The sequence below is a fragment of the Scyliorhinus canicula genome, chromosome 19 (genome assembly GCF_902713615.1).
Source record: "Scyliorhinus canicula chromosome 19, sScyCan1.1, whole genome shotgun sequence".
Classification (NCBI taxonomy): domain Eukaryota; kingdom Metazoa; phylum Chordata; class Chondrichthyes; order Carcharhiniformes; family Scyliorhinidae; genus Scyliorhinus; species Scyliorhinus canicula.
Window position 1 is genome coordinate 104,289,227 of NC_052164.1, and position 16,943 is coordinate 104,306,169.

Below are 16,943 nucleotides of genomic sequence, written 5' to 3' on the forward strand. Positions count from 1 at the left end.
CATATGGGCCCGGTGAACGACCTTAAATTGGATCAGCCCGAGCCTAGCACATGTCGCGGTCGAGTTTACCCTACTCGGGGTCTCTGCCCACAGCCCATCCTCCATTTCCCCGCCTATCTCCTCCTCCCATTTAAGTTTCAGTTCCTCTGTCTGGGACCCTTCCTCCCTCATGAGCTCCTTATATATACCCGAGACTCTGCCCTCCCCTTCTTCCCTCCCAGAGACTATTCTGTTGAGGATCCCCATTGGCGGGAGGCGCGGGAAAGATGGGACCTGTGTACGAACAAAGTCCCGCAACTGTAAGTATCTAAAATCATTTCCCCTTACCAACCCAAATTTCTCCTCCAAGCTCCTCAAACTCGCGAAGCTCCCTTCCAGGAACATATCACCCACCCTTCCCGCCCCTGCTCGCCGCCATACTTGGAACCCCCCATCCATACTGCCGGGGGCAAACCGATGGTTGTCGCAGATTGGCGCACAGACATCCGCCCCCATCTCCCCCACATGCCTCCTCCACTGGCCCCATATCCGCAGGGTCGCCACCACTACCGGGCTGGTGGTGTACTTGGCCGGCGGCAGCGGTAGAGGTATGAAGAATTTTTTAAAATGAGATTTTGATCGCCCTGCAGAAATTCCTGGCGGGTGGCGCAGTGGTTAGCACTGCAGCCTCATGGCGCCGAGGTCCCAGGTTCGATCCCGGCTCTGGGTCACTGTCCGTGTGGAGTTTGCACATTCTCCCCGTGTTTGCGTGGGTTTCGCCCCCACAACCCAAAGATGTGCAGGGTAGGTGGATTGGCCATGCTAAATTGCCCCTTAATTGGAAAAAATGAATTGGGTACTCTAAATTTATTTAAAAAAAAAGAAATTCCTGGAATATATGTAGTGTTTCTGAAATGTATGTATGCTGAGAGCCCGAAAGGTTTGATTTGAAGGAAGGGATAATTCTGTCTGGATTGTAGCACATTGTGTTTGTGAAGCTTCAAGATAATTGCAAGCATTGTTCCCATTTATATAAAGTAACAGTGTCAAGTGGCAGGATCCATATCAACCTGATGTTGGGAAGTGTGTTTGTCTAAACTATAGGCTATAGATGCTAAAGTCTGATGGCCCTTTTAGTTAGTGGCAATAAGAAGTATATGATGTCTGCATTAAATTACCATTTGCCAAATGCATGAATGTGTCTGCTGCCAGGTTAAATAACACTTGAATCAGTGGGGGAGCAGGAGGAAATAATTGAAGGAACTGGAAGCTCATTGTGTGTGTAGCATAAAGAGCGCGGCCTACCTAGGGCCACTCCCCCCACCCTTTGGGCGGCACGGTAACACAGTGGTTAACACAGCGCCAGGAACCCGGGTTCGATTCCCAGCTTGGGTCACTTCCAAAGATTCCTAATTTTGCAAAGTATTGCAAGCAAATGGGCGGTACAGTGGCATAGTGGAGAGCACTGCAGTCTCACAGCGCCAGGGACCTGTGTTTGGTTCCTGGCTTGGGACACTGCCTATGGGGTATCTGCATGTTCTCCCCATGTCTGCGTGGGTTTCCTCCCACAAGTCCTGAAAGACGTGCTGTTAGGTAATTTGGGCATTCTGAATTCTCCCTCTGAGTACCTGAACAGGCACCAGTGTGGCGACTAAAGGATTTTCACAGTAACCTCATTGCAGTGTTAACACTAATAAAGTTTATTTAGTATTTTATTTTACCAGTAACCCCACACTTTGATCATAGCCAATCCACCTAACCTACACATCTTTGGATTGTGGGAGAACCCAGAGCAAACTCGTGCGGAGCAACCGAGGGCAATAATAGCAAAGAAGCAAGGGGTACCAAGACTGGAAAAGGATCCCGAGATGGGCCAAGCAGACGACAACCTGCCACTGGGAGGGACACCAGATCATAGAGGCAGACCTGGTCAGGCCCCAGGCTGAATTCAACAGAACGAAGGTGGCCCTGTTCAAAAGTGGGGTAAAGTTTGGGGTGCTTTACCCAGCCAAGCGTTGAATAACCTACCAGTACAAGAATTATTTTACACACCCTGCAGAAGCGGACGGGTTCGTCCAAAAGGCCGGGCTGGGAAAACAAGCAGAGGTGAAGCCATCACCCTGAAAAACTGAGACAATTTGTGCTGGACTGTACCGCCTTGTTCTAAAACCCCGAAGGCCAACGCACAGGAAAGAGGGGGGCTAGAGCAGTGGGGGTGTAGGAACAGGGAAGAAAGAAGAGGAGGGGAAAGGGAAGGAAATCAGCAGACCAACCCTGGGAGGGGGGCCACCATACTAGAGCGGGAACTAATTGGGTGGAAACTACATTCCAGTAAACTTCCTAGAAGGAGCTGGGGTCATAAGTAGATTGTGCTAAAATCTGGCATTGCCATGTGTAACTGAATCGTTTGTGATTGATTGTGTTCAGGCTAAATTCAGCAAGCTAATAGTTGTTGGTCACATTGGGAAATTTGTCATCACCATTTCCGTTGCCCAAAGTTTGCATCAAACAGAGTTGAATGGCTTGATTCACCGTTGACCAATTTAAGGAGGAGCTTCTGAGCCAGTCAGCAACAGCCCACTTTGAGAATCTGCGACCCTGATATTTGACAAAAACAAATATGTCTTGAGGATGGATGGTAAAAATTCAAATGGCTGATACTTGTCTGGCTTTTTCCTGAGTTTTTAGTCTCCAAATTGAGATTCGATACTCTTACCTAGTTATCTTACAGCTTGTAAGTGAGGAATGGTCACTTTCACTTGTCCTGTTTACAATGTGTATTTTATACTTCTGTAATTGTGTTAGATGCCTTCAAAGCACACTTAGAATATAAGAGGAAAAACTGATGAATACATTAATGGCTGCATTTTGTTTATCCTTACCTCTGTGATTGTTGAAGTGCTACCTTCAGTCAAGTCCTTGTTTAGTGAGAACTTTCCAATCTCATTTGAAAATGGAAGCACCATTTTCATTTACTTTCAAATAGATGGCATGTTTAAAGATCTGAAGGATTGGTGTTTTGAGTGAACTTTTTGTTTCCTCCCACAGACTCCCTCTAATGCGCTGCATAAACAAGATAAGCCTTTACCTGTTCCTCCAACTCATCGAGACCTTCCGCCTCCCCCACCTGAACGACATCCATCTGCGAGTGTGGATTCTCGAATGCAGAGACGCCCTTTACCAAGCACACCGAGTGACCTCCTGCCAAGAGATAAGCCACCTCATCTACCACCAAACCGCCCTGGAGAAGCCTGGCATGCACGATCACAAGCAGCTAAAGTACCACTCCAGAATATTAATCCTGGGGACAGATGGGCAGGTCGAGAGTTATCCAACAGACACTCATTGCCTTTAGCACTGTCATCTCAGCTGGACACTAGGACAGAGGCGGTTAGGCATAGCAGCTCACTCGGGCTTGACAATACAGTGGTGAGAAAGACAACAACATCATTACACTTAATGTTGCTAGAGTTAGATATTTTTCAGTACAGATGTTAACTTCAGCACAAATTCTCAATTAACCACTGTGCCCAGTTGTTTGATTTATGTTTCTGTTTAATGGTGAGGTACAGACATTCAATAATTAGTACTGTTCTACCCAAATTTAATCAAATCTTATCAAACTCCAGGGCGGCATGGTGGCGCTGAGGACCCGGGTTCAATCCTGGCCCCGGGTCACTGTCTGTATGGAGTTTGCAAATTCTCCCCGTGTTTGCATGGGTCTTACCCCCACACCCCAAAGATGTGCAGGTTAGGTGGATTGGCCACACTAAGTTTTCCCTTAATTGGGAAAAAAAATAGGTACTCTTTTTTTTTTAAACAAATAATTAAAAAAAAAGAAATCATACAAATTCTGAGGTGCAGTGAAATTCAAAAAGATAACTCGTGAGTTACACAAAATATATAAGTGGGTGGAGCAGATTAAATTTAATTGCAGCTGATAGGTAAAATACCACACCTAGAAATGCAAAAAATAGTTTCAAAAAAGAGAGCAGTTGACAAAACCAACAGCAGTATGTATACAAGTCAATTGGAGTGTGATCGAACTGTGCGTTGCTCTGATCGGAATGCATTTTGAGCACTGAATGCAGTCTGATTGCTGAAGCACAAGTGAGACATTTCAATGTGGAGTCATACATAGAAGAGCCACAAGCTGCTACTTTGCCAAATCTCCCTGTCTGAGGAAGGACTGCATACGTTTGGACATTACCGACTCAAAAAAACATCAGAGGTGATCTAGAGAGATTCAAGGTTCTCAAAAGTATGGACAAAGATAGTCAGGAAATTATATCAAATTAATTTGAGAGTTTCACATAACGGATTAACAATATATTGAATGAACTCCCAAATATGATAGAGATCAAACTGTGGAATTATCTGAGAAACAATTGGATGCTACAGTAGGACAATTTGAGGATCTCTGGATGGGTGAGTTAAGACACATGGAATGGCCTTCAACGTGCAAGAACTAAAATAACTGCAAGTACAGAGATTCAGGTTACCACACCCATATGCATGGTTTACATGTCACTCTGTTACTTTGATAGTGGCTTGTCAGCATAAAACGCAACCAGAGTTAGAATCAACTATTTTATTTAGCTAGTTACCCATGGGCATCATTGTGGAAATGAAAGATCCAGATGAAGGACAAGAGAAAGTACGATGAACTAGCAAATGTCAGAGTGATCTGTTTTTGTAGTTGCCCCTTATTATGGACAGGGCTACAGCAGATTCTACACCTTAAGTGGGATTGATAAGACTGCTTCACAAATGTATATCTAACTTACCAATTTTATGTTGATTTAAAATATAGAATTCTAATTGATATTTAATTCTAATTGACATATACCTACCCTATCTTCTCATTATTGCAGGCTTTCTGTGGTGCCTTGAATGATGTTTCAGAGTACGAGACCTCCAAAGTGAAATCCTCCACATCAGCGAATGCCATCTACTCTCTTGCTACACGGTATATGAAGTTCTGCATTATGGATATTGCATTGAAGTCAGGTGTCATTGGTCTATCTGCGTACAATGTGTTTAGCGAAGTGAATAGCTTTACCTGTATGCAATACATAGATGGCCATATGCCTGACGTGTCATTGGACAGGAAATCGGAGATTCTGTGATAAAGGAACATCTATGATTATGGGTGACTTTAATCTGCATACAGATTGGGTGAGTCAAATTAGTCACAGTACAATAGAGGGGGAATTTCTCCAGTGTACACGGGATGGTTATCCGGACAAAAACGTTGAGGAACCAACAAGGAAACAGGCCGTCTTGGACTGGTTGCACAATGAGAAAGGATTAGTTGGCAGTCTGGTTGAGAGAGAACCCTTGGGGATGAGTGACCATAACATGGTTGAATTCTTTATCAAAGTGAATAGTGAGTTAGTTGATTCTGAGACCAGGGTTCTGAACCTCAATAAAGGTAACTATGATGGTGTGAGGTATGAGTTGGCTATGGCGGACTGGGAAATATTACTGAAAGGGAGGCCAGGCAGTGGCAGCATTCAAGGAACAAATAGGTGAATTCAAAGTTATTTATTCCTATTTGGCGCAAGGGTAGAAAGGGAACTGTGACCAAACCACAGTTTACAAGGGAAATTAGAGATAGCATTGATTCAAAGAAGAGGCATACAAATTAGCAAGAAAAAGCTATTGCTTTTAGACCTGAGGATTTGGAACAAAAAGTTCAGCAAAGGGGGACAAAGAGATTGAATAAAAAGGGGAAAATGGAATTTGAAAGTAAACTAGCGGGGAACATAAATCTGACTGTAAAACTTTCTATAGGTATGTAAAGAGGAAAAAATTAATAAAGACTAATGATGGTTCCTTACAGTCAGAAGCGGGGGAATTCATAACTGCAAACCAAGAAATAGTTGAGGAACTAAATTCATACTTTGCTTCTGTCTTTACAAAGGAACACATGAATAATTATATTGGAAATTCTGAGAAGCGCAAGTTTTAGTGAGGGGCTGAAGGATATTAGTATTAGTACTGTTTTGATACATGGTTGTAATGAAACACATTTAAAAAAAAAATAAATAAAAATAAAGCGCATGGGATTATGGGTAGTGTCCCGAGATGGATAGAAAGCTGGTTAGCAAACAGGAAGCAAAAAGTTGGAATAAATGGATCTTTTTCTGATTGGCAGGCAGTGACAAGTGGGGTATTGCAGGGATGTGTGCTAGGACCGCAACTGTTCACCTTGTATGTTAATGATTTGGATGAGGGAATTAAATGTATTGGGGGCGATTCTCCGAAATGGAGCCCAAGTGTTTGCGCCGTCATTAATGCCGTGGCGTTTCACAGCGGCGCGAAACAGGCTCGGAGACTACCGATTCTGGCCCCCACAAGGGCCCAGCACAGCGCTACAGCCTCCCTTCCCAGCTCCAAATGGGCACCGTGCCAACCCACGCATGCGCAGTTGGGCCGCGCCAACTTGTGCATGCATGCGTGGGGGACTACTTCAGTGCGCCGGCCCTGACTCAACATGGCGTCGGTGTTCAGGGACTGGCCGCGCAGGAAAGTAGGCCCGGGGTGGGGGAGCCCAGATCGCGGGCCAGGCTCCACCAGAGCGCCCCCCCCCCCCCGACCGCTCAGAGTTCCCGCTGGCAGTGACCAGGGGTGAACGGCGCCGGCGGTACTCTGTCGTATCCACATGGCCGCTTTATCCATCCAGGCCAGAGAATCGCCGCCGCAAATGGCGCCAATTCTCCGCACCTCGGAGAATCGCGAGCCGGCGTCGTAGCGATTCTCCATCGCCCCCATTATCTCCACATTTACAGAGCATATAAAGTTGGGTGGGAGGGTGAGCTGTGAGGAGGATGCAGAGATGCTTCTGCAGGATGTGGACAGGCTGAGTGAGCGGGCACACGCATGGCAGATGCAGTATAATGTGGATAAATATGAGATGATCCACTTTGTTTTTTTTAAGAAAACATTATATTGAAGCATTTATAATTTTAACAACAAACAACTGAGCGGTCCGACACACGCAACATACCCAACCCCCTCCGCACTGACTACCCATGTATTAGATTCCCTACCCGTGTCTTCATCGCCATGCCTCCCTTTTTGAGGATGGATGTTCTTGCTATGGAGGGAGCGCAGCAAAGGTTTACCAGGCTGATTCCTGGGATGGTGGGACTGTCATATGGAGAGAGACAATGTCAGTTGGGATTATATTCATTGGAGTAGAAGAGTGAGAGGGGATCTCATTGAGAAGTTACAAAATTCTAACAGGATTAGACAGGGTAGATTCAGAAAGAATGTTCCCGATGTGGGGGAGCTGAAACCGAGGGGTCATAGTTTGAGGATAAGGGGTAAACATTTTAGGACTGAGGTATGCGCTCTCCTTGGTATCTTCTTCACTTGTATGTTGTGAAAACTGGGTCTAATTGGCCTGAGGCACAATTGCTTGGACAAAATATTATATTGCAGTTTTAAAATAAAAACATCATTTATTGGAAATAGGAAATCCATCAGAATCTGTAATGAATTGTTTCCAATGTTACATCTTTTCTGTGGCAGCTATGACAGTTGTCTTCTGACTCGCTTTGTCTATACCAATGTGTCTTCCATTTATATTAATGTACTGAGGTTGGAGAATTTTTAATCACATTTCAGAAAAAATATTTGATGAGAATCATTGATACCCTTGTGTAGACAAGCAGTCTTAATTTAGAAAAGCCTTTGTGCCTATTTAGTACCCCGCTTTTGTGCTTCAGTATAACATTCCATCGTAGTTCATGGATTTGCTTCATGTCCATGGCTTCCCACATAGTAAATCTCTGACCTTAACGACCACATGGGAAATCCCAGCGACAACCAACCACATCTCGTAAAAACGGTAAATGTATCCAGTAGTTAGTTATGCTCAGCAACTTTCATGCATCTCACTGTGTACGCATTGTTCAGCAGCATTGACAGAAATCTGACGGTAAGATGCCCTGACATCTGAGACGTTATCTGTGTTCGAAGGAAAAGCTGTAACTTAAAGCAACTATTGGAAAGCTGATACAGTACAGACAAAAAGACATGGTCAATCAATTTAATCTCTTCCATAATAAGTTAAGCCATTTACTGCAATAAATCTACATTTTCTACAGTATGAGTTAGTTGAGTACCAGATGTTTTGGCTTGGAGAGAGCTTCCTGTGAAATGCTTCTGTATTTTGTGGGGAACTGCACAGGTGATCATTGTTTAAGCAAGCATTTGGAGTCTGTGTTTTATAGTTTAACTTCTCTGTGGTAGGAAGTCTGGAACTATTTGGCAAATTAGTTGGCCTTTAAGTACATGAAATGGTATCTTGTGTCTAGCATTAAGTCATTGTTGCCGTTCGTAAGAAACTGCTGTGTGTCGCAGCAGTACTTCTGGCAGAATTTATGGGAGCTATAGGGTGAGATTGTTCATAATTTTCTACAAATGGAACAAAACATTTTGAATCTGTTTTAATTCCCACTTTGTACTTTCAGACCCTTGACAAAGCCTTTTACACCAGAGGAGCGTTCAGAGAGCAGTGACGAGGATATTGATTACATGACTCCATCCTCGCTGCCTGTACATGCTCCGCTCTGTGTCACTTCCTCTTTGGATTCCAGACTTTTTATACAGTCACAGAGCACCAACAACGCAGTGTAAGAGGAATTTTATTTTTAAAATATGTGCATTTAAGGCACCTGAGCTGGTCGAAAGAAGGTTCCTTCCTTGAATCTGGGCAACATTGTTTACAACCAAATTCATCTGTGGCAAAGATTCAAGAAAGAGTGCTGCCCCTACCGCCTCCTGCTGGAATATGTTTGCATTTGGTAATGCTAGGTGCAGTTGGCTAGATTTCATAAAATGAAACAAAGAAATTATGGTAGCAATACTGAATATACTGCATAGGTGCTTTCTGAAGGAGATACTTGTCCATGAACGAATCTCTGTTCTTAATGTTAAGGTCATCACTTAATGATGTATTAACTGAAACATAATCTAGTGGAACCAGTTCTTGTAACTGAGTAATTACCATTGATTTTCTCCTTTTGTTTGATTAGAACTTTGACTGAATCAGACCCATTGAGACAGATGTGCGAATCTATGTTTACATCGGCATCTCAGGCCACGAATGTAGATTTTGCGTCTGGTAAGGTGTTTCTACATGTCAATCGTTAGTCTTCACTGAAACCCAACCCCCTGAGATGTGATGTGGACTTCTTTGTCACTTCCAAAAGTTTAGGGATCCTTGGTTTTGTCACTCACTGAGCTTTTTAATCTGTTGCTCATTATCTATAGACAACGGTGACTGTGCCATAAGTGATGGTCTGGAACGGGGTGAGAGTGAAGATGAAGATAATGCATATGACTTCCCCAAACCACCTGTGCCACTTCCACCAGCTCGTCGTACACTGTCTGACATCTCTCATGCCACTTCAGCATTTGCCAATGTGTCTGTTGATCAAAATCTGCCTAGTCCCAATGCACATACAGGAGGTGAGATTTTTAAAAATTAATTCCCTGAATGTGAGAGTCATAAGCAAGGCCTGCAATTTTATTTCCAATTTCTCTGAGGTAATGGTGAACTTCTTTGAGGCACTGCAGTCTGTGCCCCATGGTGCTTTTTGTTCATTATTTGTTCATGGGATGTGGGAATTGTTGGCTGGGCCAACAATTATTGCTCATCCCTAAGGGAATCTAAAAATCAACCACATTGATGACCAATTTCCTTCCTTAAAATACATTCATGAACCAAATGGGTTTTTCCAATTAACAATGATTTCATGGTCCTCATTAGACATTTAATTCCAGATTTTTATTGAATTCAAATTCCCCACCTGCCATGGTGGGATTCGAACCCGAGTCCCCAGATCATTTCCCTGTGTCTCTGGATTACTAGTCCAGCGACAGTCACTATGCCACTGTATCCCGCTGGTAGTGGTTTCCAAGATTTTGAAACCCCAACAGTGAAGGAGTTGAAAATCGTTCCAAGTCAGGATGGCGTGTGCCTTAGCCATGGATTTGCAAGTGGTGGTGTTCCCATGTGTCTGCTGCCCTTGGCCTTCCAGCTGGTAGAGGTCACAAGTTTGGAAAGTTCTATTGAAAGATGCACGGTGGCACAGTGGTTAGCACTGCTGTCTCATGGCGCCGAGGTCTCTGGTTTGATCCCGGCTCTGGATGACTGTCCGTGTGGAGTTTGCACATTCTCCCCGTGTCTGCGTGGGTTTCGCCGCCACAACCCAAAGATGTGAACCAAGGTGAATTGGCCACGCTAAATTGCTCTTAAATGGACCTGTGATCCTCTAATTTTGGCCTCTTGCATTCCTGATGTAAATTGGCTGGGTCAATGTCGTGCGGAGTCTGCGCGTTCTCCTGTGTCTGCTTGGGTTTCCTCCGGGTGCTCCGGTTTCCTCCCACAATTCCCGAAGCACATGCATTTAGGTAATTTGGACATTTTGAATTCTCCCTGTGTACCCGAACAGGCATTGGAATGCGGTGACTAGGGGCATTTCACAGTAACTTCATTGCAATGTAAGCCTACTTGTGACAAAATATTATTTGCTCTATGATTTGGGGTTGTGCCTTTCGTTGTCTGGGCTCCAAACTCTGGTACACCCTCCCATCTCCTCTCCACCTCACTTTCCTCCTTAATGGCCATCCTTAAAACCTATCTCGTTGACCTAGCTTTTGGTCATCTTCTATAATATCTGCTTGTGTTTTATAGCGCTTCTATGAATCACCTTGGGATATTTCTTAAAGTTGCAATATAAATATGATGTTGTCTGGGCTACATTTGCAAAATGACTATTTTGATAAGTTGCTGGAGAGCAGGAGCTGTTTGTAGAATTAAACTCCAGTAACACAAACCAATTCAGAAGAAGAGAAGAAAAGTCTGTGCAAAGAGAATTTTAGTTAAATTTAGTACAAGGATAGATATTTAAAATGGCGTGCCAAAGTTGATTGTGTTGTGTGCCTGCGATGTGCAAGGTTACTACCTGGATGGAATGGGGTAATGGGGATGGTGGGGCATAGTCACTCCTGTTAAGTAATGGGTTAAGAGACATTGCAATTAGTTGTCTCATTTATGTTAAGTGTCCAATAATTGACACTGATATGTAAAGGGGCTTCAGGTGGCCTCTGGGTCTGGTGATGTGTAGAGTTTTGTGCAGAGTCTGTTGGAAGAAATAAGTGTGTTGGTGAAAAAGGAACAGAACTTTTGTCTCTTCATACCACAGCATCAAATACGTCTAACAGCTCCCTGTATTGGTGTATAGTATTGGTGCTGTCAGATCAGGAACATAAAAGAAAATTGAAGAGTTTAAACCAAATTGATATTTCAGATGATAAGAGCCTCATCAACTTATTAATTTTTTTTTTCTCAGATTCATCTGCACCTGAAAGACCTCCCAAGCCATTACCTCGCCGAATCAACTCCGAACGCAAATCCAGTCCGAGTCGGTCAAACAGCTGTAATATATCACAGCAGCAGACTCTCTCAGCTGAGATTGACTGCCTCTTGAGTCAGGGTTACTCATATCAGGACATCCAGAAGGCATTGCTGATTGCACGAAATAACGTGGAAATGGCGAAGAATATTCTTCGAGAGTTTGTGTCTGTACCTTCCCCTGCAGATATTGCAACATAGCCAACCCTCAGGACACTGCCTGCAGCTAGCCAGAGCTTGTGGGTGGGGCCTGATTATACCTTTGGCTTGAGTGACAACGTGCCTAGTCTAACCCTGTCACCTCATCAATTTGAATAATCAGGTCCGTGCAATTACTGAAATACTGGAGGATGGTAACTCCTGCCTTGTTTTTCAATCAGGCTGTGGGCTTTTTATACATGAAGGTATTGTTAAGATGTCTGAGCTTGACAAAGTTGCATTTTTGAGAGCAGTTATCATAGACAAAGGAAAATTGCAATCCATATAAAACTGATCCCAATTGATTCATTCCTGCATAACTACCATAATGTTTTGAATATAATGTGTGGTTCCGTTTCCAAAAAGTTCCAGAAGTGAATGTGCCATCACACATGGATGTTAAAATTATTTTTTTCCAAATTGGAGCCCAAAATTCAGAAATATGGATTCTACATTGGGCGTATCATATTCAAAAAATATATATGCATCCAAAGTGAGTAATAACGGGCGCAAAAACAGAAAATACTGGACAATCTCAGCAGGGTCTGACAGCATCTGTGGAAAGAGAAGGGAGCTAACGTTCCGAGTCTGGATGACACTTTGTCAAAGCTCTTTGTAATAACGGGCCCCTGTCTGCCTGTGCAAGTATCGTGTAAACATAATTGAAATATTAACATTGAGTTGGGATTGAGAAGTCATGGTTGCAGAATAAGGAGCTTTAAAAGTAGACCCGGCTTGACCTGGTATTGCTTGTAAATGACTGGCACTGGGAATGTGCAGCTGCTGCTGTGGAACCAGGTTAGCACTTGTATCAGCCAGCGATTTAAAAAAAACACACGGGTCTATTTTTGTAAAAACAGGAAATATTTGCACAAAATAAAATATAGTTAGAAAGTTGTATTTATACTGTAGCTGGTGGTATATAGGAGAGAGAACTTTAATGTCAAAAAGGGGATCCCAATTTACACAGATCTAAAAGAGATGCTCAGGCCAGTGGTGCAAAGTCCCTGTCATGAATAAATCTGCAATGACGAAATGGGCTTCACTGCGCAACTCTAATCTATATTTTCCCCATTTGAAATATTGTGCTTGGCATGAGGCTGGAGTGTAAAGAGCAAGCAAGAGTGAAAATGAATGACGGGGTGATCAGTGCTGAGCAGGTATTCAAGCAGATTGTGATTCATTCCCAGCTGATGGAAACATCATTACTAGCTTACCCAGAAAGAATCCTCTGGATAAAAAATACTTGGTTTATAAATCATCATGCCACAGTCCATTTAATCACAAGAACATGAGGAAAGTCAGGGATTGTAAATTGAACCCTGACTCATTAAGCCCATCTTCCAAGAACATTAGCCCTATCCTTATTACACATTTGCCCATTCAGCCCCAAATCAAAAAACATGTAATTTTCAATGTGCTGCTGACCCATGTAATATCTGAATTTATATTTGGCATTGAGCGGTGATTCTGACTGATTCTAATGACCGTATTTGAAATGAACAAGCAACGGAGAAGCCATACAAAAGCAAAATTGTGCAGATTCTGGAAATATGAAATAGAAACAGGTGCTGGAAATAGAGTCTGGCAACATCTTTGGAGAGAGAAGGACGAAATAGAGTTAAAGTTTCAGGTCAATGACCTTTCATCAGGACTGATTTCATTGACCTGAAACATTAATACATTCCCTCTCTTTTCTCCTCCTGCCTTCCTCCACAGATGCTGCCGTATCAGCATTTTCTGTATTTATTAATGAAGAATCTTTTCTATTTGGATTACAAATTGACTGAACCAGGATTGAACAGTAGCAACAGTTGGGGTGCTACAATTGGTCACAGCTCCCCTCTACAATAAATAGGAAAAATCACCTGATTGCTTTCCAGTGACTCCAGCAAAATGAAAATTACTTATTGTCACGAGTAGGCTTCAATGAAGTTACTGTGAAAAGCCCCTAGTCGCCACATTCCGGCGCCTGTCCGGGGAGGCTGGTACGGGAATCGAATCGTGCTGCTGGCCTGCTTGGTCTGCTTTAAAAGCCAGCAATTTAGCCCAGTAAGCTAAAAAGTGCATCTATCTGCTGGTGCATGTATCTCTGTCAATCTGTGTGTTTGTGTTCGATTGTGCAGCTATGGGTTGGGCACCTTCTAATACTAAAGTAGTCTGAATTTGTCAAGCACTAAAAGGGTTGCTGATCTGGAGACTTGAACCCCAGAATGAGTCATACTTTCAGGAGGGGGAGAGTAAATAGAAAAACTGAACAGTAAATGTGGTCTGTTGAATAAGTTACGGCTTTTATCTTTAGTTAATTGCACTGGTCTAGTCGTTCCTGTTCTGTACACCCTTGAACTGAATAACGCCTAGTAAATTGTGCTTTAGCTCCTGATGACAGGACTATACCCAACATGGCACTTTGATCAGAAATACACACCACACACCATCCTGACTTGGAACTGGATATCTGTTCCATCATTGTCACTGGGTCAAAAACCTGGAACTTTCTAACAGCACTGTCAGACTGGCTACACCAGATAGACTGAAGCTATTTGAGAAGGTGGCTCACCACCATCATCTTGAGCTATTGCGCGCAGACAACAAATGTTGGCTTTGCCAGGCGCTCACAATAAAAATCTTTTCAAAATTCTTTTCAATCAAGTTTGGAGATGTTGTAGAAATTCACTACCTATTAATACTTCTAGTTCAAAACATAGTAAAATCAAGACGAAAATTTTTAAACTGCCACACCAATCAAGTGAGACAAACAGCAATGTTACTGGTGCACTTCTAAATAATTTTCCTACTTTTCCTATGCAAGCATTGCTGTTAGAAGTAATTTCAGTGTGCTTTTTTAAACCATACTGTTGTGATCAATAACCAGCCAATACAACTTGACATGACATTTACTGTGAAGTTCATGAAAGTATGTGATGTTGGCCATTCTGCAATGAAAACATTGTACCTATAATAAATCTTATGGAATCATGCAGGATTTGCCCATTGTGCCAGCACCAGGAAAAGTTAATCAATTAGTCCCACCCCCGCTCTTCCCTCAAAGTCCTGGACGTTGCCAAAAGCGCAGTGGTTTTGTTTTTGTTTACGTTTCTGCCTATTAGCGTGTTTACAGATTTTTGTGGGAATAGAACAGGGATCAGATGTTGCAATTTGAAAAATAATTGTATAGGAAGTTCTCCAGTTTCATATTTGCAAAAGTAAGTTCTTGAATGAAAATTCTGGTCCAGGTGCTGGAAAGATTGTACGTTGCATAAACCATGTAGACTTTTAACTGCATAATCCTGTGTTCTTATTAATTATTCATCCATCCTTCCACTTAATTTTAAAGTTTAAGAAGTTAATTATGAGACTAGCTCACCTAGAACTTCATCATGTTGTGCTGCTTTTTAAACCCAAGCTGTGGGCCGTTTCCTCATTAAAGGAGCTGTTTTCATCAATCAGAATAAATGCAAACATATGTGTTTGGGTATTGTAATGGAGAATAGAAGGTTGACTGTGGTCAACTATCCTTTTTCCAGTACAGTACACATTACCTAAATGTTCTGTCTGATGTCAGGCAGAGTTGAACACTGGATGAACATGCCTGTAGAGTTGACTTAATTGCTGATATAGGAGGTGCAACAAAAATGTTCTTTATCACAGTTGTCTAATAGCCTAATTTAATTTTATTCTTGCTGTTTCAGAACAGCCCAGTTTTCTAAATGATATAATTAATTGGATTAAAAATAATTTTCCTATTTAAGATTGCAATACTTTGATGATAACATGCTTGTAACCAGTTTCACAGGCGTTTAGTGAATCACCAGGTTGCCTGGTGTATTCCAGTGTATTGTGCCATATTTGGGTGTGCTAGTGGTCTTTAGTTACTGAGTGTAAATCTCTGGTAACAAGTTGTGTTTTAATGTTAATTGTTACCTTATATGCTCCAGGTTGGATCTGTTTGTTGTTGTGATCGTTTGTACTTATTGGTCAATGGTTGGCATTAAATAACTGGATTTTTCATGTCATTTACCTGAGACACTGGCAAAAACTGTCAGTGTTGCACTTCAATGTGGCTGTCATTAAATATTATGGAAATTAAACATCATTAACCAAGTCCAATTTTATTAATGGAAGCTATGCCATATTTTGGTTTCCCAGGAGGCATTTGGATTAAAAATAACCCTTTTGAGTTACGGTGGCAGCTTGTTTAGGAAGATTTGTCGGACAGTGATTATATGAAGAGCAATCACATTTCCCACGAAGGAAGAATTATTAATTTGTAGCCTGCTTACTTGTGAGAATGTTTTGCTTGTCCTCCAGAGCCACGATTGAATTATAGGGTTGATTCCAAAATTCTGAAAGTCCCTTTCTTGTACTCAGTCTGAGCCATGTTTTTGTTTAATGACTTGTAGTTTTTAAACTATATTAACATTTTCTCTCAACTATGGCTTTGAGCATGGACGGTGAATTTAGTTCTTATTTATTTTTATTTTCTTCCCGTGTCTCCACATAATACTCCACCGAGTGACTCTGTGAATTGGCCAAACTGCTCCCAAAAAAAGGAAACAAAAGTAGTCTTTGAGTTTTCGTTTGACATTTTAGTCTGGAGTCCATGCATAAACCTAATGACAGTGGCAGTGAGTAGTTAAGGATGGGACACATGACATTATCCCACTGCAAGTTTACATACCAGATCCATCTCTGTAGATCAGTGAGGTTGTTTCTTTGGTGTTTTAGTAATGTGTTCATTTCAAACTGAACAGGGGAATGGGTGTGTTATTTCTATTTGACATTGCTCTTTTGTTCAGGACATTAGTCAGAAGGAATTTTATAGGAAATCCAGTTGAGAGATGGGGTCAAATAACTTTAGTCAAATAACCTTAAACCTACTAATTTGTTAATGCTTCCGTTAGTTGAGGAGAGGATTTAGCAAATTCAGATAATTTCATGGCTTGGTATGATATTTACGACTGCTTATGTTGTGTGAGAAAGTCATGTCATTCAAAGAGCGTTTGATTTTAAAAGTATATAACTGTTATAATTGTGAAATTAACAGATTAAATATGAAAATGCAATATTTTGAAAAACCTGGGTTTATTCTTGTAATCAATGTGCTTGACCAGATGCGGGGATTGATATTGTATTGGGAAGAAATTTTGAATTTGAGACTAAGCTGAACTTTTAAGGGAACTGGAGTTTATATAATACTTATTGCTGCTTGCAGATGAAAAGCAGACTTGAGACCCCAGTTAGTCAAGCTGGTGACCATTGACCACTTCAGATGGCAGATGTGAGTTCTAGATTAATTCATCTTTCATTGTCGTGTGGCATGGTGGCACAGTGG

The 16,943-nt window shown here is 42.1% G+C and overlaps 1 protein-coding gene across 1 annotated transcript in view; it reads left to right on the forward strand.

The window, feature by feature from the left end:
• cbl (Cbl proto-oncogene, E3 ubiquitin protein ligase) overlaps window positions 1–16,674 on the forward strand; it is a 163,429-nt gene extending 146,755 nt beyond the window's left edge. Inside the window, exons 10-15 of the mRNA XM_038778675.1 lie at window positions 3,028–3,408; window positions 4,854–4,948; window positions 8,463–8,624; window positions 9,027–9,115; window positions 9,265–9,462; window positions 11,349–16,674. Coding sequence (XP_038634603.1) covers window positions 3,028–3,408; window positions 4,854–4,948; window positions 8,463–8,624; window positions 9,027–9,115; window positions 9,265–9,462; window positions 11,349–11,611 — 1,188 coding nt within the window. The 3' untranslated portion in view covers window positions 11,612–16,674. The remainder of the gene's footprint in view (window positions 1–3,027; window positions 3,409–4,853; window positions 4,949–8,462; window positions 8,625–9,026; window positions 9,116–9,264; window positions 9,463–11,348) is intronic.
• The last annotated feature ends 269 nt before the right edge of the window (window positions 16,675–16,943 follow it).